The following is a 23,594-nucleotide window of genomic DNA, read 5'->3' on the forward strand; positions in this document are numbered from 1 at the left end:
CACAGTCCTTCCGTGTTGGCCTGTACCTCCGAGAAATATATACCGAACAGGAGAGGTCCCAGGACTGAGCCTTGTGGGATGCCACTTGTAACTAGTTTGGAGTCTGACATGGCTCCAGCAATTCTAACCATGTGGGTTCTGTCCTTGAGCCAATTTGCAACCCATCTAGTGACATAGGGGTTTATATTTAAGCTGGTGAGCTTATCTATAATGCCCGAGTGGGGTATTGTATCGAAGGCTTTTGTGAGGTCCAGGTAGGCTGTGTGGACCACCTTCCCCTCGTCAATGGCCTTGATGACTGTTTCAAAGAAATCGACCAGGTTTAAGAGGCAGGATCTGCCTTTAACAAAGCCGAACTGGGTAGGATCCAGTGTCTGTAGGTCCCCAATATCTTTTTTTATGAGGTCCATGATGATCCTTTCCATAGCTTTGCAGACCAAGCTAGTCAGGCTTATGGGGCAATAGTTTCCAGGATCCGTTGAGGCACCACCTTTGTGGAGAGGGACCACTGTTGCTGTGCGCCACTCTTTAGGTACATATCCTGTGGTAAGGCTGAGATTGAACAGTAGTTTTATGTTTGGGTTTAGCTCTTCTTGGAGTTCATGTAGGACGCAGCCCGGAACACCATCTGGTCCCATTGATGCTGTGTTTTTTGCTTTGGAGAGGGCGGCTCCTACCTGAGCATCTGAGATGTCAGGGGGGCAGCACTCTGCTGGGATAGATATTTGCCCTTTTGGTGGGGAGGGGGGGAGAAGTTTGCGCTGAACCTGTCAGCTAGGATGTTGGCACTGTCTGTGGGTTCGGTGTATTTTTTGTCATTTTGGACTAATTCTGAGCATATCTGGGAATTCCCACCCAGGTTCCTAACATAACTAAAGAAAGCCTTGTGATTATCCTTAGTGTCCTGTGCAATTTTTCTCTCGAAGCTGGCCTTAGATGATTTTATGAGTGCCCGTAGTTTTTTGTTAACACTGATCAGAGATGCCTTCCCTTTTTGGGATTTTGCTCTATTATGTAATAGCTTCCTCCTTCTGTTGTATAGTTTGTTTATGGCTGGGGTCCACCACAGGACGTCTGCCTTTGGAGGATTGGGTCTTGGTTTTATTTGGGATTGCATGATCCATGCATTCCTGAAGGTTTTCATAGAATGCATTTATAAAGGACTCTGCGGTCTGGGCCGTATTTTCCACAGGCCCGGGGGCTTTGAAGAATTCCACCTTGGTTTTGAGGAGTGTGAAATTTGCTTTAGAGAAGTTTTTCACTGTGGTTTTCTGGGCAGGGCGTGGGGTCGGGATGTGAATATCCAGTGAGATTAGTTTATGGTCTGATCTTACCAGTGAGGGATACACTTCTGGTCTGGAGCATAGAGTCCCCATGTTGGTGATGATCAGGTCCAGTATGTTTTCCCCTCTTGTGGGAGTGGTAACAAGTTGTTCCATAGCATTTGAGTTTATAATCTAGTTCTCCGTTATGCACACACACATATGTTTTTGTACACATGTACTTTATATATATGGGTCCCCTTCAGAATTTTGAAGCTTAAAACTTCAAAACTCATATGATCGAAGACCATATGACTGACGTTTTAAAACTTCAAAATCCTAAACGGAGATCGGCATACAGAGCTGAATGCCTGAGAGAGAGAGATTCACTTTGGAATCTCGAAATACTGAAATGTCAAATTTCAGTATCTCGAGACCAAAGTGTCGAATCTGCAGATGCACAAAACTGCAGAATGTCGAACCTGCTGATGGCGCTTTAGGTAAGTGCTGTGTTTTTAAGGGTTTTGGGGAGGGTTTGTGTGTTTATTAGTGTGTCGGGGAGTGTTAAGTGTAGGTTAGGGTACGTAGGTGAGAGTGTGAGTGTGTTAGTGTTGAGAGTGATGGTGTTTGTATCTTTGTGGTGTGTTTGTGCAAGGGGTGTGTGGAATGTATGTTGGTGGGTTTTGTGTGTGTTGGTGTTTAGTGCGACCTCGGAGTTAGTATATGTAAGTGGGGGTTGGGGAGGCACAGCCCCCCACATGGGGGGGTGCAGGGAGGCTTGCCCCCTTGTTATAATAAGTGTTGTGTGTGTGTTTGTTTGTGTGTGTGTGTTTGTGTTGTTGTGCGCAGGTAGGTGTAGTTGTGTTTGTGTGTGCTTTAATGGTCACGGTTTTGGGTTTTGGTTTTTTGGTGTTTCGGCTTTATAGTCTCAAAATACTGAAATTTGATATTTCAGTATTTCAAGATTATAAAGTGAATCCATATATATATATATATATATATATATATTTGTGTGTGTGTGTGTGTGTGTGTGTGTGTGTGTGTGTGTGTGTGTGTGTGTGTGTGTGTGTGTGTGTGTGTGTGTGCAATATGGATACATGCAATTCATTATTTATAACAACCAACATAGTGGAATCAAGCATTATTAATGTATACATTCCAATAAGTGTTTTACTACCTTGGTCACTGTCACACATTGGCTATATGTTGCCAAGCAATTGTGGTCAATGTCTTTATGTCAGTATTTTTTTTCTTTGTATTGCTAAGTACATTTAATAATACTTGTTATTATCTTTGCCAATGTAGCCCAAATTATGGCTGAAATGGGTCCTGGGACCAGTTCACTTTCCTGTTTACCAAAGTATAAATAAATATGAAATGGAATAAAAAGGGGGTGAACATGACAGAAATAATTAAGGAACTAGTAAAGCATGTTTTAATTCTGCATCATTCATGAGACAGAAAAAAAAACTTCCTACTGAAGGCTTTGGGAAGTGTCAGACAGACTTACTTTGGAGTCCTACTACTTATCATCTGTAAATGTACATCAAGGATCATTTACTGCTGTGAGAGTTTTCACACCTCAGCGTGAAATTGTGGGGGAAGGTATGTCAGTTCTTTTAGGACTACAAAAGACTTCCCCTTACAAAAACCTGCTATTTACCTACTTTCTTTTGCTGGAAGTAGCTAACAGCTATTTATATCATAGCGTAAGCTCTGACAGACACATAAATGAGGCTTCGCAGTCCTGCCATTCTATCTTAATGACATGAAAAAACAGCATCACTTCCTTATGTCTAGCATGACTCATATAAAGAAGATTTGAAATGTATTCTGAGAAGAAGGAATGAAAGCAAGAAAACAAGAGCACGTTACCAAGGGAAGCCCCATCATCCGCCATTTTGAGGGAAATGCATTAAAATTGTAAAAGAAGCACTTGGAGTGATTTTGAGGCGTTATAATAGCTCAAAAATAAAGATCCAATGAAGAAAAATATGTTTTTTGAGTTCTAAGAGGGAATTTTCCTTTAAGGAAGGCTTTCTGTAACTAATAATTATGATATGCATTTTTATTTATAGTTTAAAGAAGAGGTCACTTATACTGGTGGTATTTGTTTCCAAGACAGAATTAGTGTACTGCATTATTTTTAATTCTTCTTTCCTGTAATATGTATGCAGTTATATGCATATAGAAATATGTTTGTGTAACCTTTCCACACTGTGTTTTACCATATTTTATTTCTGCTGTTTTCTGAATGATCCATGTATCTTTACTTTAAAATGTTTTGCTGGTTATGCATTTTGTTGTCCCATTTTTTTCCATATTTTGTGTGTTAGCTTCTTACTGTTAGTACTTATTGAGGTGATATGCTTATTACAACCTAATTGTGCAAATATTACTTTATTGGTACCAATCTACTGCAGAATATGGTTTGTCATCTTGGAGTGTTGTCATGCTATTATTGCAGTAACAATAAGAATTTCAGATTTGCTTTAAAACAGTAGGGTGTAGAATGATACAGGGGCACTAAATCTACTTGAGGTTGTGTGGAGGTCTTTCTCCCTGGGCAGTCATATGTTTTGTAGTTCAGCTAATTTGCTTTCAGCATTTATTTTACCAGAGGGGTGGGTTGCATCTGATTTATCATCTGAAAAATCACCACAGTGAGGTATCATTTATCATGTTATTGTACTACCTTTTGCTAGTCCTTGGTTTGTAGTTAATTATGGGTGGAGGGACCACTGGGCCAGTTGACTTGCTTGGTTAACAAATGAATCATTAAATACATACATGCACAGACCTTGTACCTGTGTGCTTATGTAGATGTATGTTTTGTACTTGCATAAGCAAAAAATATTCTGAAGCTTTTACCATTTAAGTACAGATTCTATAATTTGGAAACACAGTAGTCCTACTCTGAATATATTCTCATGACTTTTGTATTATACCCTATGGAGAACATCTGCTTGTATGAAGGGAAAGTGTAATCATACACAGATGCTTTGTAATGGGAGATGGTGGTACTTAAACCGGGGAACTTTAATTTTGTCAAAGTACTGTCAGATCCTGACATTCATTAGGCCACATGTTATTATCTGCATTTTTTTGTACAAATATAACTGCTGATGAATATTACAAACTAACAAGGAAAATAATTGAATCAGTGTATAGTTTATTTTTACAGAACTATACTAAAATAGCAAAGTATTTTCTAGAGCTGATCTGAAATAAAACTATGTTAATAATTGAATGATGGCAATATCTGACTACATTTCCTGTTTTACAACAAACACTACCTATGATTTACTGTTTATGTTTTCTTGGCTTACAGGGGAGTAGGATTCAGCTTCATCTTCTCCTGGTTATTCATGATTCTTGTCCTGATTATGTTCCTTGTTGGTGGAAATAGTTACACTCTTATCTGTAAGCCATGGCGCTCTCAAGAACTTTTTAAGGTAAGAATCTCATTTCCACAGTAGTGTGTTATAACTTTAAGCAGGGACTAATGCTGTTGGTGGTTTTAAGGTAAGAAGCTCATTTAAACAGTAGTGTGTTATACCTTTAAACAGGGACTAATGCAGTTGTCGGTTTTAAGTTAAGAAGGTAATTTCCACAGTAGTGTGTTATATCTTTAAACAGGGACTAATGCTGTTGTTGGTTTTAAGGTAAGAAGCTCATTTCCACAGTAGTGTGTTATACCTTTAAACAGGGACTAATGCAGTTGTTGGTTTTAAGGTCAGAAGCTCATTTCCACAGTAGTGTGTTTTACCTTTAAACAGGGACTAATGCAGTTGTTGGTTTTAAGGTAAGAAGCTCATTTCCACAGTAGTGTGTTATAACTTTTAACAGACACTAATGATGTTGTTGGTTTTAAGGTAAGAAGCTCTCCACTGTAGTGCGTTATAACTTTAAACAGGAACTAATGCTGTTGATGGTTTTAAGGTAAGAAGTTCATTTCCACAGTAGTGTGTTATAAATTTAAACAGGGACTAATGCTGTTGTTGGTTTTAAGGTAAGAAACTCATTTCAACAGTAGTGTGTTATACCTTTAAACAGGGACTAATGCAGTTGTCGGTTTTAAGGTAAGAAGCTCATTTCCACAGTAGTGTGTTATACCTTTAAACAGGGACTAATGCAGTTGTTGGTTTTAAGGTAAGAAGCTCATTTCCACAGTAGTGTGTTATAACTTTAAACAGGGACTAATGCTGTTGTTGGTTTTAAGGTAAGAATCTCGTTTCAATAGTAATGTGTTATAACTTTAAACAGGGACTAATGCAGTTGTTGGTTTTAAGGTAAGAAGCTCATTTCCACAGTAGTGTATTATAACTTTTAACAGAGACTATTGCTGTTGTTGGTTTTAAGGTAAGAAGCTCTCCACTGTAGTGTGTTATAACTTTAAACAGGAACTAATGCTGTTGATGGTTTTAAGGTAAGAAGTTCATTTCCACAGTAGTGTGTTATAAATTTAAACAGGGACTAATGCTGTTGTTGGTTTTAAGGTAAGAAGCTTGTTTCAACAGTAGTGTGTTATAACTTTAAACAGGGACGAAATGCTGTTGTTGGTTTTAAAGTAAGAAGCTCATTTCCATAGTAGTTTGTTATACCTTTAAACAGGGGCTAATGCTGTTGGTTTTAAGGTAAGAAGCTCATTTCCACAGTAGTGTGTTATAACTTTAAACAGGGACTAATGCTGTTGTTGGTTTTAAGGTAAGAAGCTCGTTTCCATTGTAGTGTGTTATAACTTTAAACAGGGACTAATGCTGTTGTTGGTTTTAAGGTAAGAATCTCGTTTCAATAGTAGTGTGTTATAACTTTATACAGGGACTAAATGCTGTTGTTGGTTTTAAAGTAAGAAGGTCATTTCCACAGTAGTGTGTTATAACTTTAAACAGGGGCTAATGCTGTTGGTTTTAAGGAATGAAGCTCATTTCTACAGTAGTGTGCTATAACTTTAAACAGGGACTAATGCTGTTGTTGTTTTTAAGGTAAGAAGCTCGTTTCCACTGTAGTGTGTTATAACTTTAAACAGGGACTAATGCTGTTGTTGGTTTTAAGGTAAGAATCTTGTTTCAATAGTAGTGTGTTATAACTTTAAACAGGGACTAAATGCTGTAGTTGGTTTTAAAGTAAGAAGGTCATTTCCACAGTAGTGTGTTATAACTTTAAACAGGGGCTAATGCTGTTGGTTTTAAGGAATGAAGCTCATTTCTACAGTAGTGTGCTATAACTTTAAACAGGGACTAATGCTGTTGTTGGTTTTCAGGTAAGAAGCTCATTTCCACAGTAGTGTGTTATAACTTTAAACACGGACTAATGCTGTTGGATAATTGTTGTCTTGGCTAAGGTAGGGCTGCATGCCTCATGGATTCACACACTTCCACCAAAAGATCAGATTGCTGAAAGATGCCACTAATGCAGGGGTAATACTTCCTTGTCCTCAACTGACAGTGATGCTGGAGATGAGTAGCATAGGTCTGATGAGTGCAGCCTTATACATGGATGGCTTACTGGTAAAATTTCAGACAAAATGGGGTTTAAAAGGGTTGTCTTTGGCAAACTAACTTAAAGTTCTGTTTTTGAATAAGCTGTCTGTAGATCAGCGTGCATGTGCTGTGTGCTGTGTCTTTAAGAAACATGTCAAAGATGTAAGGTGGCTGTATAAATCTAAAGCACATGCCATTCCTAGTGCCATTTTGAGAGTTCAGCCAGTGAGTAAGCATGTATGATTACAGCAGTTAGTTTAGATATAAGTTACTTAAGTTAAAGTCAGTTAACTTCTATTGTGATGTGTTTGTATAAAATAAAACTGCTTGAACAGAACCCATGAAGACTCTTCTATTGTGTCCAAAGTAGGAGAGCGACATGGTGTCAGGATCAGGATCGCAGATAATAATATTTGGAGCCATGAGGTGCAGAGATGACAGTGAAGGTAAACTAAGAGAAACGAGCACAAAAAAGAGCCAGAAAAGAATCAAAGGTAATGAGAATATGCACAAACTATTTATTTTATAAAAAGGATAAAACGGAGCATGACAAGGGCACAAACTGCATTATTAAACAAGCGGGAGGTACTAAAGGTTTATTAACTAAGGAAAATGTTTAAAATAACATATTTGACAAAATGAGCATGTTTAAAGTAAAACAAGCATGTTGAAGGCAAAAAACAGGCATGTTTAGAGTAAAACGAGCACAAGAAAAGTACAATGGGCATGAAAAGAGATTAGACGAACAAATTGAATATAATAAGGGCAGAAAGGGCACATTAAGTGTAAATAAAGCAGGGTGACTGCATGTGTTTTGGCAAAGTGCTGTGTTTTGGCATATCTATGACTTCGTATTGTATCAAGAGCATAATTAAAGTTATTTGAAGTATCTCAAAGTGTGTAAATGTGCTTACGGTTTGTGCTTATTACTGTGTATGTATTCCAAAGAGTTTGTGTGCAAAGTGCAACTATTTCATGAAGTACAGTCAAAGTATGGCCATTTTGAAAAGTTTCTTGTGCTGGGTGTGTCTATTTGCAAAGTGCCGCCATTATAGTTGTTTCTTGTACTGTAAAGAGTTGCCTAACAAGGTACCGCCATTTTGAGGAAATTTCAGTGTGTTGTGTACAGTTTATCTGTAAAGTGCAATTACTTTGAAATGTTACTATGAACTTCTCATGCCGAGTTCATTTTCATTGTGAAGTTATTTGAAGTGTTTCTTAAAATGATGATAAATTTCATTTGCAAGATAACAATTTCCAGAGTATTACAGTGCCCTAGAGACTTATTTTGCAAAGCCCAGTTACATAGAAGCTTGCATCGTACAGTCATTTGATATGTTTCTTGTACTGATAAGAGGTGATTTCTTGCAATACAGTAATTTTAAAGGTGTTACAGTGCCTGAGAGAGTTATTTCACAGAGTATGCCCAGTAGCATAGTTTCAAAAAAATTTCAGAAGCACAAAAGTATAAGGGCAAAATTACAAGTACAAGCATATATTTTTGGCATATATGTATGTATTCATATTTATTTGTAAAACCCTTCACTGGTATGTGGTAATATGACAAACAGATTTTGAAAGCCCTTACCACTTGTATTTGATCAGAATATTGCAGAGAATTGGAGAATATATGACCAAGAGTACAATATTTTTATACAAGCAGCTTATTCCAATAAAGATGCATGCACCAAGGCATTCATTTTGCTATACCTAGCTGGCTCAGACGCCATAGAAAGAGAGCGTTCATTTGTGTATGCACCAGCAGTATATGAGGGAGAAGGTGAAAATTGTCATGGTTGTACAGGCTGAATTAAGGGCAAGTTCAGAGAAATGTGTAATCCCCAGACAAATATTACATTAGAGAGGCATTTGTTTTACACAAGAGATCAGAAACCACGGGACCCTTTTGCAGCTTATATAGCTGACCAGAGCGACAAAGCTAAAATGTGCCATTTTGCTGACTTAAAAGGGCAGACTTGTGCGTGGTATTAATAGTGCTGCTGTGAGAAAGATCTTGCTTCATGACGGTGATTTAATATTGAGAAAAGCCATAGAGATTTGTCAAATCCATGAAGTGACAGAAAAACACACAAGTATGCTTGTGAGTGACAAGAGCATGATTTCAGCAGGCTCCAGAGCAAATGTAGATAGCATGCAAGATGTGGCAAAAAGAAGTAGGCCTAAGCACATGACAGCCACAGCCCTGCTGGCTCACCAAGGAAACCACATAGCTTTCCACCAATTTCTAAGACTACATATAAAAACAATAAAAAACGAACAGACCACGACTGAGGAGGAATGTATTCTTGAGCATCTGAGAGATGTAGTGAATGGCAAAGAAACTAATGCATTAGCAAAACACATTCAAGCTGAGGGTACACATCATGTTTTTAATTTTATGGTTTTAGAAATTATAGAACAGAGTGCTAGGGGAGGCAATATTAACAGTAAGATAGAAGAAGCCGAACAAAGATGACTTATGTTATTACAAGCTGATAAACTTCCAGGGATAAATGGTTTAGTGTCACTTAAACCCTTTTTAAAAGCTAGACCACTGAAGCATTAAAGGTTTTTTAGGTGGATATTTATAGTTTTATATATATATATATATATATATATATATATATTATATGTTTTTTCACAGTAGTCATTATTGTTTAGAAACGTATTGCCATTTAAGTATTTGAGAGCTAGTTGTGTTTAAACTGTTTTGTTTGTGATTGGATGCTATACAATTTAAATTCTGTGATACCTATGTGAGCATTTTAGTCTGATGAAGCAATCAGCATAGATCGTGAAAGCACTTACTCTGTTTATTAAAATATTTATGTTTTTTTTGATATCTCCTCAGTCGTGGTCTGTTTGTTTCTTATTGTTTTTATTTGTGGCTCAGAGATGAAAACCGAGAGTTGACCCAGTCACAGAACTTCTTTTTGTTCTTTATTTCTAAGACTACTTCAGTTAGAGGAGCATGTTCCTTAGTGCAGACAAGCACGAATCAGCAAAACCCAAGTCCAACTTTATTGTTAACTGTTGCAGTTGTGGTGCAAATCATGAGTCTAAAAGAGAAATGCTTAGCATTTGGTCAGCAATGTCACAAGTGTAAAAAAATGGAACCATTTTCAAAAGTTTTGCAAGTCAGTTAAACCTCACACAGTTGTAAAAAAGGTCAGACAAAAAAGCAAGTTGATCAAATAGAGACGCAACAGTCAGCATTCTATGTAGATGGTGTATCAGTAGTAGGTGAAAGAGTTGATGCAGTGAATTTATTGGCAAGGAGCAAAATGTTTTGTACTGTCCCGATCAATGGTAAATCCACAGAGCTTAAAGTAGACACTGGTTCAAAGTGTAATGTTATATCAGCAGACACATTTACTAAAGTGAGAGCTAATCAACAATTCAATGTGGCCAGAAATGTGAAACTTGTTGCTTATGGAGATGAAGAAATTCAAACTGAAGACTCAGTGGTGCTTTTATTTGACCAAGAACTGTTACAACTTATTATTCTATGTAGTCCGAAGACCAGAACAGTCTTTACTGGTCTCAAAGATAGCTTGAGAATGAATCTGCTTTCTCTTATCAAAAGAAGTTCATCACATAAGTGCATCTCCTAGTTCCAGTTTTCCTGATGCCATTTTCTCAGAGTATGCTGATGTTTTCGATGACAAGTTGGACAAACTTCCAATTGTGTATTCCATGAAGTTAGACCCAGAGGTCACTCCAGTAGTTAGACCAGAAAGACGAGTTCCGATAGCTATGCAGGATAAAGTCATGGCTCAAATTGATAAAATGGTGCAGCAAGGTATAATTTGTCCAGTTACAGAACCAACTCAATGGGTGTCATCTATGGTAGCAGCTCACAAAAAAGGCTCAGATGATATCTGAATATGTATTGACCCAAGAGAATTGAACAAAGCATTGGAGAGACCATATCATCCAATGTGCACAGTCGAAGAGGTCACAGCCCTAATACTGAATGCTACTGTCTTTTCTGTCTTGGATGCTTCTTGGATGCAAAAGATTCATTTTGGCAAGTGATGCTTGATCGCAAATCCTCATTACTAACCACTTTTGGTACACTGTTTGGCAGATACAGATTCCTAAGGATACCATGTGGAATAAATCCTGCAAATGAAGTCTTCAGCATGCAACAAGGCAATTTTTTTCAATTTATTCTTGTGCCATAATAGTGGATGATTTATTGGTGGGAGGCAATGGTGAAGCAGAGCATGACAGAAACCTAAAGAGAGTTCTAGACAGAGCACATGAAGTAAACTTGAAGCTCAATCCTCTGACATGCAAATTGAGGCTACCGGAAGTTACATATGTAGGTCATTTATTTACCAGTACTGGCTTGAGACCAGACCTGCTCAATCAAGCATCTATCCTTGAAATGTCATCACCAGACAATACTCGAGCTCTACAGCATTTCCTAGGAATAGTCAACTATTTAGGCAAGTTTATACCAGACTTCAGTGAGTTGACAGCACCTTTATGAATGTTAATGTGCAAAAATGTTGCATGGTCATGGTTAGATCATTGCCACCCTACCTACATTAAGATAGTATGATATGAATAAACCAGTCACTCTTTCCTGTGATGCTTCAAAATTTGGTCTTTATGCAGTTATACTTCAAGAGGGTAGACCAGTAGCCTATGCATCTAGAACACTTACCCAAGCTAAGATGAAGTATGCTCAAATTGAGAAGGTACCTTTGGCAATAGTATTTACATATTCCAAGTGTCATGGTTATATTTATGGTCGAGCTATTCAGATTGAAACTGACCATCAACCTCTAGTTAATATTCTAAAGAAGCCTATGCATTCAGCTCCAGTCAGAGTACAAACAATGCTCAAATTACAAAAGGACAACTTCACAATGGTCTATACGAAAGCAAACTACTCTATCTTGCTGATAATTTACCAGAGTGCCCAGAAATACAACAGAACAGCTTGACACAGATAATTTTGACTTTGACGTGATGGCAGTACATAATTGTTCTACCACTAGGCTTAATGAGCTGAGATATCACACAAAGACTGATCCATTTTGCAAAAACTCAATCACTACATTAATGTTAGATGGCCATCAAAGCAATCTAGTGTACCACCTGAAGTGCAAACCTATTTTTCTTAAAGAGATGAAATGTTGATGGAAGATGGCATTATTTTCAAAGGTCCTAAAATTGTTGTTCCTGCTTTTTTACAAGAATATATCCAGATTTTGCATCGTGGTCACCCAAGTTCTGCATCCACTAAGAGAAGAGTGAGAGAATTAGTTTTGGCCTTCATTACTGAAAGACATTGATAAAGTGCTTTCTTCTTGCTCAGTATGCAGTAGTACTAGACTGCATTTGCAGAGAGAACCACTTCAGCTAAGTCAAGTTCCTGAACTACCTTGGTCAACAGTAGCCGCTGATATCTTCAAGTGGAACAATCAACACTACTTGGTATTGGTAGACTCTTATTTGAACTGGTTTGAGATTGACTTACTACCTAACTTAATATCAACTGCTGTTATTAATAAGTTGAAATGTCATTTCTCTGTCCATGGCAGTCCACACACAGTTATCTCTGACAATGGTATTCAATTTACTAGTCAGTTGTTTCAGAAATTTCCATTGTCGACTCCATGAGCACTTTTACAGACTAAGCTGCTTCTTCAGGTAATGTCTATCAAACTAAAAAACTCAGTTTAAATACCATATACTACTTCCTTTGATTAATCATGTGACATCAAGGCACTATATATATATATATATATATATATATATATATATATAAAATTAATGCAAGAATACAAAGGTAAAAAACATCCAACGTTTAAGGCTCCTACATTTCAGCTTAGGTTTTAAAGGGACCACATCACTGAGTCCATGTCCACTATCACCTCTCAGTCTAATGATCCACTTAGACTCAAGCTACTCAGTACTATTCCTGATGTCACCTCATCTTAATGTCTCATCCTTATAACAAAAACTTAAAAGTATGCTCAGTACCACTGGCAATGACATGTTTTGCAAGGGCATTAGTTTTATTCCCTTTGCTAATATGATATAGATGTTCCTTTATTCTTTCTCTAAGTATTCTACATCTTGCCTATGTAACATTTTGAACACAGTAAACAGTGGGCCAAGTAAACAACATGGGAGGTGCTACAAGTAGCAAAAACTTTGAACCTATATGTTCTTTCCTGGTCAGGGTGTATAAAAGTAGAGCTGCTGTCAATATAAGTGCATATAGTGCAAGTGCCAAATGCTAAGGTGGCATTACTGCTATATTCATGTTTATTCATTGAGTAACATAAGGTCCTTTTTAAGGATTTCGTGTTCCTAAATACAAACCTGGGGGTGGGCTCTATCACCCTGGAAATATCTTTGTCTGTCATAAGGACTTTCCAGTGTTTCCTAATAACATTAACGTACATGGAAACATTACTAGAATAATGTAATGGTACCCTTAGTTTACACTGTTTGTTCCTGTTGTACATTACTCTATTTGATGTAGGTTTTGAAAAATAAGGTTTAACTGTAGGCCCCTCAAGCTTGTAACCTTCTCTACAATTTCAACTATTTCTCTGTCACTATAACCTTTCATCCTTAAACAGTGCTGTGTAGTTTCCACCTGCTCTTGGATCTTTCTTCTCATGTACATTTAACCTGGAGGCTCTAAAAACTTGATTCTTAACCACTTTACTAAAATGTGGGTGGGGTGCATACTATGCCTGTACAAAAGATGGTTGACATGGCATGGTTTTTTATACAAGTTAGTAAAAATAGAGCCATTCCCATCCACTTCAACAGTAACATTAAGAAAATTCATACTGTGTGTTGATGCATTCATAGAAAAACTTAAATAATTAGCTGTATTATTTACATACACCTCAAACTCTCTTAATTGCTGTATAGTACGTACCCACAGAAAAAAAATAAATCATCAACAAACCTTCTATACAAAGGTATAAATCTGGAGTAGGGTCCCTCAGGTATGTGCTCCATTTCCCACATAGCCATCATAGTGTTGGCGTAGCTATTGGCACACAAAGTGCACATAGTTACGCCGTGACACTGCCAATAGATGGAATTATTAAATACAATATTATTTATTTGGTATAAGACTTTGCAGCTGCATCATTTTTTTTAAAGTATATTTTGAGATCATTGTTAAATTATGTGCATTTTATTGCTAGCAATCACTTGTGGAAGCTTATTGTAGATATTTATGTATTTACTTATTTTATTTATTTATATTTGTTTAATGGGCTAGTGCATTGATAAATATTGACCAATTTCACGGTCAGCCCAAGTGAAATACAAAACATCTTACAAACAAATAGTACATAAATGTAAGCAATAAGAGAGTGGTTCAGACTAATTACGTAGAAGAAAAACTATGAGTGAACAAGCACAGTGCAATGTACAAGCAATCATAGTGTGATGAACAATATGTATATATGAACTATATATATATATATATATATATATATATATATATATATATGTGGGTCTACTTCAGAAGAACTGAAGACCACATCACTGAAGATGAAATGAATGAGACGACATTGCCGAAACCTCACTTTCACAAATTACTGGAATGTCGAAGGATTTCACAGGGTAAGTATCCAATTGGCCACTATCTAAAAACTAAACATACCGCACTACCTCATACCCACCGAGGTGGGAGGCTATGACCCCCCACACCCCCCCAACTAAATATACCAACTCCGGGATCACACTGTAGTGGAGAAAAGGGCAATTTCCCCTTGTTGGGCACCTGGTTACTTAACCCGTGAAATTCTTTGGAATTCCCATCATTTGGCAAAGTGAAGTTTTGGTGATGTCATCTCTTTCATTTCGTCTTCAGTAATTTGGTGATTTGCCATTTTCAGGTAGAGATATATATATATATATATATATATATATATATATATATATATATATATATATATATATATATATACACTCATATATATGTTTGTTTGTTTCCAAAATGAGTCAGTCTTCAGTGAGAGGAGTAGGGACTCGGGAAGGAGATAGGTTGGGTGACATGTCCTGTGTTGAAGCAGAAGCATGTTTCTTGGAAGAAGTCCTTTTTGAAGTTGCATTCTGAATTTGGAATAAGTGTTGATTTTCTCAATGTCAATGGGGAGAGCTTGCCAAAGAGTAGGTGCCTGAGAGGGGAAAACGTGTAGTGCTGTGGTGTTTGGTTCTAGGAATAATAAGAGTTACTGGGGCATGTTACCTATAAAATATTTGAATAGGTTATGTTTATAAAAATTGTCAGATTTGCTATTTTTTATTGGTACTATATTGGTTGCGGACTGTGTTCACATGGAATGGTAGGTTTCAAGTGAGGAAATTACTGGCCATTCTTATGTGAATTTGTGGGCTTTGCTTAGAAAAATTATATCTAGTTTGTTTTTGACTGATAACCCACTGGGGAGGCAGTAACATAGTTCGAGAGGGGCTAAGGGGGCAGCTGCCCTGGGCAGAAAGCCTTAAAGGTGTGATTGGTGAATGTCAGTCACTGTCTAATACAATACTAACATTTAAATGCTGCTATTACATTTGCAGTCTGAGCTGAAATGCTTTAGCACCCCATGTGAGGCTTAAACTGAAGAAGAAAGAGTTTTTTTTTTCTCCGTCTATGGGAAGTGCTTTTTTGGATGTTTAGAGGTGCAGAGGTCATGGGGGACTGCACTGGGTGGAAAAACATTTAGCTACAAGTCTGTGAGGAGGGTGCAGTGTTGAGTTCTAACTGAATGGACACAAATTAACTTGGCAGTTTTGTTGCAGTTTTTAAGATGAATGTTTTTGATGAGCTTTTTGAAAAAAATGCAGCCAAGTAAATAGTTTGGAATGTGCTAGAGATGATATTCATTTTTCTTTAGCTGTAGATGTTAGAGTCTTATGTTTTGTAAGCTGCCAAGAATGGTGTACAACTTTTAAGTCCACATAAATCTGCTCTTCAGCTAAAAGCGTGTCATTTAAGAGTATGCCAAGGTATTTTATTCTGTGTGTGTATGATATTTTATTGCCTGATGCTACAGGAATGTGAAGTTCTGGAGGTGTTTTGCAGTGATTAGAACAGAACATAATAAAGTTACTTTTGTTAGAATTTGATGTTATGTGGGAGCCTATCAACAATTTCTCTCAAGTGAAGAACACTTCTTGAAGGTGTTTTGTTGCTAGAAGGTGGTATTCAGCTATGCACATTAAGGTTTATACCTGTATATTGAATGCCATTTTTGTGTTTTGTTTGCTCAGTCATTTGTTTTTCATGTTAGCTGAGCAAATGGGCGTCCAAGAACTGATCTTTATGGAACACTTTTTATGTGTAATATTTTCATATGAAAGCCTTTAGACCTATTTAATTTTCTACCGCCCAAGTAATCTTTAAATCTGTTTATAGTAAGGCGAGATAAGTGTAGGTCTGTTAATATATTTAGTAGTCCCTTATGACTAACAGTATTAAAGGCCCTAGAAAGGTCCAGAATGCTATTGGATTATTTGAATTTAAATTGTCTCTAAAAAGGTAATTTAAGGTTGGAATAACTTTTTTAACTTGAAAAAAAATTACAAAACCCATGCTGAAAAGTAGGTAGTAGGTTTTGCCTTGTGATAAATGTGGTTAGCTGCTGATTAAGTGATTTTCCCAAGGGTCTTTGATATGATATTAGAAAACGTAATGGATCAAAAGTTACTGGGTTTAGCAGAAGAAACATATTTTGTAGTGGTGCTGTGTTATCTTCTTTCCAGACAGTATGTACAATACCTTCCTGTGTGCTTAGATTTTTGAGGATAGAGTTAGGAATAGCTAGAGAACATGCTGCCATCTTAGTAACTTTTGGTAGAAGATCATCATAAACAGCGGGTACATTTTAGAGTTTTTGGAATGGGGATGGGATATAGAATTGTCATGGCTTGATAAATTTGTCATTTAGTTTCAGGAAACCTTTAGGTGAGGAATTTGTTGGGCAGTCAGTGCTGAAGCATTTTTTTTCTTACATTTCTTAATGAAGGTATGTATAGGTTGTCAGTTTTTGTTGTAAGAGTCGATTGAAGTAGTCAGTACTGGACTGGTCCATCTGAAGCTGCAGCTGTAGTGGGAGAAGTACTGCAACTGAAGTAAAATTAGCCTACAGGTATCATTTGTTTATTAGATTATTGTTTATTGGATTTGCCATAGTTTCAAATTAAGGGTGCTGGATTATGGTTACTCTTAGAATTTGGAAGCATGCTAATTGTGACCATATGTTCTGTTTTGGTGACTAGTATCCAGTCTAGTGTACTAACTCTCTCGTTTATTTTAACAGCTGTAGTACAGAGGTTTAAGATTTTTGATAGGCCATTTGAGCTGATTTTTACACACAGATAGGGTAATGTTGACCAACTTATGTTTATTTCACTTGCATAAATGAGGTGGTCTTATCTTGGAACCAGTTTTGGATGTCAAGTGTAGTGTGTATGTGTGTGTGTCTGTGTGTGTGTGTGTGTGTGTGTGTGTGTGTGTGTGTGTGTGTGTGTGTGTGTGTGTGTGTGTGTGGTATGTGGAGCTGTGGATTAGTTCAGGTACTAGGTTGCAGCTTTGGGATATTTGCACTGGTAGTTGATGCAGATTGTTAAGGTTATGAGCTGTTAATAAACTGCTTCTTGTGGCCCGGGGTTTGACTTCGTCAGTCTCCATTTGCCTAACTGTGTGACTGAGCAAGTCACTTAACCAGACAGCACTCCTGAGCTCAGTCTGAAAACGTTCCATGGTAATCAGTGCTCTGCTCCAGTTAACAAAAACAAATAAAGAAATAAATGGAATGTAACTAATAGGCGCAGTAATATTGATAGATTTGTTGAGTCTTGGGGACAGTGTATCTCAATGAGGGAGAAGTTAAGATTTTTTTTTTTTTTGTTAATACTGCAATACCTCTTAACTCTTTCTTTCTCCTTTCACATCAGAGTTTATTGTAGTCATGTGGACTGAATTATTTGTGTTTTATGTGGTCTTTTAACTAGGTTTCTATAATTATTAAATTGTCAGGCATATTATTGTCAACTTAAGACTGCAGTTTTATTACAGATATTACTGGCATAAAGGCTATTTTTAATGCTTGTGGTATTAGCTCAGATAGATCATTTGGGTATAGCAAGTCTTATTAATATTTTAAATGTTGCTACTAGTAATATTTTCATATTGTTGCATGAAGTAGTGGGTAGGCCTGTGTTGCGGTAGATGTCACCAGACATTGTGATGAGAAACAACTTCCATATGTTTACCAGAATTGTAGGAAATGTATGAGTTGTTTTTGTAGTTTTTAGCCTGGTAGGTATACTTTTTTGTCTGACTGGTGCTAAGGCATTTTTGTTTGGTTAGCATAGTGACCTCATATTTTTTTCTGAGTTGATTGGATTAGGTCAGTAAAAAAAAGATTTTTTTATTATGTTATAAAATTCTGAGATCCATTCATTACATTGAACATTCAGAATGTCAAACGTTTTGTTCCACCTTGTGAGACTGAAATCTCACATGATCAAAAAATGCCAGTATCTGTTTGTGTAAGGTCACTATACAGTGGATAGTGGGAATTTGCCCTTTCCCCACTGTTGAGAAATCTCAATGTTGGTATGTATATACGTGTGTTTGTGTGTGTGTGTGTGTGTGTGTGTGTGTGTGTGTGTGTGTGTGTGTGTGTGTGTGTGTGTGTGTGTGTGTGTGTGTGTGTGTGTGTGTGTGTGTGTGTGTGTGTGTGTGTGTGTGTGTGTGTACATGTACGTATGAGAAGCAGGATCTGTGGCTGCCCTGTGTAAAATGCATTTTCTTTTGAATGTTTTGTTCATTGAGGTGAGTTTTCATCTATTGGAATTTATGTGTTTTGGGAATATGTTTGGTCATCCCATAGACCCAAATGTTTATACCTGTTTGAAGGAGGTATTAGCTACATTTGTGTTGTGTTAAATAATTCTTTAGTTCATATCTTATTAGGAGTGGGAGAAGTCCTACAGCTAAGGTGCATGTTAGAAATATATTTGATTGTGAATACACAGGATCATTAGATGTAATTGGTTAGTGTTTGATTTGTGAAATATTGGGAGGCAGCTGAAATGGATATAGGGCAATTTGGTGATGTCCTGACTTCTGCCAATGAGGGAGACTATAGGCAAGCAAGGAAAAAATATAAAGGAAATGATAGGAGTGTGTGGAAGGGGGGTAGGGTAGTAGAACAAAGTGAAACTGTCATTTCCCCACAGTAATGCCTTGCTGCTGTTAAACATGGCTCTTGGAATCATCTGTCACAAAATACAAGATATGCATGCTTGTATAGCCTTGTATAACCCTGACACAGTTGTCACTTCTAAGGTAAAAGCCTGAAATAAATCATAAGGAAATTATCTTAGCTCCGACCCACTCAATAGCTTCTTTGGATGCTTCTTTGTTACAGTCAGTGACCATCTCCCCACATTTGCTTTTGAGACAACTAGATAAAATATAATCAAGTAATCTACTAACAGATATGCAGTCTCACAATATTTTCAGAAAGAAAAAGATTAATAAAAGAGCAGGTGATATTGTTATAATTTATAAAAGTACTCTAGGCATGACCCCACACCCTCAGTCATCCAGAATTTTCACAACACAGAATTTCTCATCTCCGTATTAAACATCAGTAACTATAAAAGCATATTTATATTGCATCACTATATGCCACCAGGAAATACCAGTACAGCTGAAGATCTCCTATGGTGGATATTGAATAGTATATACCTTGAACCCATAATACTTGGTGATCTTAACATACACCGGCAACTCATCAATACAACCATCTTCAACTGCACGATAAATCTCTAGAACGTCACCCAACTTATCAATACAGTTACAAAATAAAACTAGAAACATAGTCCATACTTAACTGGATTCTTAGCTCTGACCTACACAATAGCGTCTTTGGATGCTTCTTTGTTACAGTCAGTGACCATCTCCCCACATTTGCTTTTAAGTCAACTAGATAAAATATAATCAAGTAATCTACAAACAAGTATGCAGTCTCACAAAATTCAGTCAAGAAGCTTTCAGCAATAGCCTAAGATACTGTAACTGGTCATCTCTAAAGATTCTTCCTTTTGAGAAGTAATATCTAATTTGAACACATGTTTAATTTACTGAATCACCATCCATCACTTTGTACAAAGTGTTAAATCTAACCCAAATCCATGGTTAACTAAATAAACCAAACAACTCATTACCCTAAGAGATTGTCTTAAAAACAAAACACAGAGTGCCTAACAAAATTTCAGACACCTTAGAAACCTTACTAAACAAAATATTTAATCAGAGAAGCAATCCTACTACCAACTGCTCAAACACAGATGTCAGAGCAATCCAAAGCATTTCTGTTCCTCCATTAATAAACCCCTTTATCCCAGCCAAACCAAAACATCTTCATCCACAACAAGCAACAACAAAGACAGCATTGCTTCCCATTACAATTCCCTTTTTATACAAACTGTTCTCTCCTAACTTAAGGATAGCAAGTCAGTTTAGTTTCCAGCCTATCTTAACAGCTATAAAAATTTCTGCACACACTTAAATCAAATTAATTAGCAGCAGACAATTTACCTTTTGAGTATTTGAAAATAATAGAAGACATCCTCATCTACCTTGTCCCTATCCTCATAAACTATTCATAGGATCATAAGATCATAGGAAGTTAATAGGCTATTGACCCTGAGGCCCTTATTAGCCTAGCCAAGAGTTTAGCCCATTTTTAGACAAGTCAGCACCCAATGCCCCTGTCCAGCAGGGACACGGGTGAAATCCCAAGGATGTATTTTCTGTTTCCCATCCAGTTATCCGGGTTGCCCTTAAAAAAGAGTAGAGAGGTACTCTGCATGACGTAGAGAGGGAGTCTATGCCACAGATGGGGGAGTCTCTGAGACACAAATCAATCCTATCAACAAGTCCTATTGATGTCACAGACCAGGTTGAGGCCACTCGTGTGAGTTACTCAAGTGGAGCTTGACTTGCGGATATGCAGCAGTCCCATCCAAGATCACCTTGTATGCCAGACAGAGGTCACCTTTGAGGAGCCTGTATGAAACTGAGTAGAGGGGTAGGGCTTTTAGCCTATCTGTGTATGGTAGATTTTTGAGGCCTTGGATTTTCCTAGTGAAGAAGCTTTGTAGCCTTTCCAGCTGCTGCATGTGCTTTGCAAGGTACATGCCAAACAGGGGGTTGTACTCAATAATGAACCTTATAAGGAAAGACTACAGGGATATTATGACCTCCTTGTCCCTGGATGAGATACCCTTACTTATGAGGTGGGCCATGTAGAAAGCTTTCCATACAAAAAATCAGGTTGCTATCAATCTGGGTGCCCAAATCACTTAGGACATTGTTATTAATGTGATACTTTTTGGAGACATCACTCTCCCCGCAGGGGATGATGATGCATTTTTTGGTATTCATCTTGAGGCCATGTTTCTGGCATCAGTCATTTGTTTGGGTAAGATCCTCTTGGAGGATGTTCACATCACTAGGAGAATTGATGACAGCACCCAGCTTGCAGTCTTCTGCAAACTTGGTCAGCCATAGCCCACTGGATTTGGCCTGCACCTCAGAAAGGTATATCCCAAATAACAGAAGCACCAAGACTGAACCCTGGGGTATGCTGGTTGTTACAGGTCTACTTCTTGAGGTGGCTTCCCCTGTTTTGACTAGGTGGGATCTTATCAGTGAGCCACTTAACTACCCATCTGGTAACATATGGATTGATGCCTAGCTGAGAGTGCTTATCTATTATGCCTGAGTGGGGAATAGTGTTGAAGGCTTTGGCCAGGTCAAGGTAGGTGATGTGCAATGTCTTCGCTTTGTCCATGACTTTGGTGACTGTCTCAAAGAAGTCGACCAAATTTAACAGACATGACCTCCCCTTGATGAAGCCAAACTGTGTGGAATCAAGTGTTTGGAGGTTGCCAATGTCCTTGTTAATGAGGTCCATGATAATCCATTCCATGGCCTTGCAGATCAGGCTAGTTAGGCTTATAGGTCTATAATTTCCTGGATCAGTGGACGCTCCACCTTTGTGTAAAGGGATGACAGTGGCTGTCCTCCACTCAGCTGGGACAAAGCCTGTACTCAGGCTTTGGTTGAACAGGGCACCTACTGATGCTGCAAGTTTCTGCCCGAGTTCAGATATGATGCAGCCTGGGATGTTATTGGGTCCCATAGAGGCTGTATTTTTTGCCTTTGGGAGAGCAATGATGACCTGATCCCTAGATATAAGGGAAGGGGGCAGGTCCTGGGAATGTCTTGATTTACTTATGGGGGGACAGAGGGTTGAAGTTTCACTGAATCTGTCACGCAAGTTTGCTGTATCTGCAGCATTTGTATATGTGGTGTCCTTGACCACCAGTTCTGAACAGATATGGGTGCTTCCTTTGAGATTATGGACATATGTAAAGAAGGCCTTATGATTGTTTCTATTAGATGTGGCCAATTTTGACTCGGTTAGCTTTGGAAGATTTCACTACTGCTCTTATTTGCTTGTTCTAGCTAAGGAGAGATTGCTTCCAATTGTGCACCTGCTCCTTCTTGGTCCTGGACAGCAATTTGTTTCCTTTTGTTATAGAGTTTATTTATTGCAGACGTCCACCAGACAGGTTTAGTCTTCCTTGCGGAGGATGATTTAGTCCTGTCGGGTATTCCTGATTCCATGCATCTATATAAATGCTTGTATAGTGCTTTGGTATAGTTTTGGATACTTATGCCAGTTCCTAGATAGGGGGAGGGGGCTGTGAAGCTGTTTATACCATCCCTCAGGATGATGTAATAATTTTTGGTGAAGTTTTGTTTGACCCTAGCTAGAGGGGGTAGTCGGGGGAGATGGTGACTTCGAAAGTGACTACTTTATGGTCGGATCTTACGAGGGAGGATGATACTGCAGGGATGCTGCAATGGTTACTCATGTTGTTTAATACCAAGTCCAAGATATTATCACCTCTTGTAGGGGTATCGACTAGCTGTTCCAAAGCATTTATATTGATGATATCAAGGAATTTCTGGGCATTTGTGCTCTGGCATGAGTAGCTCTTCCAGTCTATGTTTGAGTAGTTAAAGTCACCTAGGATCAGGGTAAAGTGATGAATCTTGATAGATTTGATGAGGTCCAGATAGGTGAATTGGGCATCTTGAGTCAGATTTGGGGGCCGGTAGCTAGCTATGATTTGTATTGGGGTCTTGTCAATGTTTAACTGCACCTGGATTGTCTGCTGTGCGTCATTCTGTTTGACCAGCCTGGAGGTGTGTACATCTTTAATATATATTGAAACTCCACCTCCTTTGACTGACTGCCCACAGTTTGGGGTCTGAATGTATGATAGGATGAGTAACCAGGTAAGGTGGGAATGCTCTCAGCAGCTTTGAACCAGGTTTCTGTGACTGCTCAGATGTCAGCATTTTCCAGAGTTAAGAATCCTTGCAATGAGTGCAGTTTTATGTTTAGACTCCTAGCTTTTAGCAGCATGACCTTTAATTTGCATTTTGTTAAAATTTGTATGTTGGTAGTTTTAACTTCATCACTTTTCCTAAAAAAACAAAAGCACTATGGGGGCGGCAAGAGCCTTTGCCAGAACACTGAAGCCCAAGTGAGACAGATGCAGGCCTTCCCTGGAAGAGCATTGTGATCTGTCGATCATATCTTCCCAGTTTGTCAGGTATTGGATCCCCCTGGAATGACACCAGAAACTAAGCCAATTATTAAAGTCGATCAAGTTTGAATTGAGGCATCATTCCGGGTGAAGGTAGAATGCTGTTTAAGGCTAGGGACATACCCGCCTGGGACACATATTCAGCAGGTTC

General features: G+C 37.9%; 1 protein-coding gene across 1 annotated transcript in view; it reads left to right on the forward strand.

Moving 5' to 3' along the window:
- Positions 1-23,594, forward strand: part of LOC122788694 (prominin-1-A-like) — an 899,670-nt gene that overhangs the window by 734,970 nt on the left and 141,106 nt on the right. Inside the window, exon 13 of the mRNA XM_044055589.1 lies at positions 4,594-4,717. Coding sequence (XP_043911524.1) covers positions 4,594-4,717 — 124 coding nt within the window. The remainder of the gene's footprint in view (positions 1-4,593; positions 4,718-23,594) is intronic.

The sequence above is a fragment of the Protopterus annectens genome, chromosome 14.part0 (genome assembly GCF_019279795.1).
Source record: "Protopterus annectens isolate FY-2018-M chromosome 14.part0, PAN1.0, whole genome shotgun sequence".
NCBI classification, from domain to species: domain Eukaryota; kingdom Metazoa; phylum Chordata; order Ceratodontiformes; family Protopteridae; genus Protopterus; species Protopterus annectens.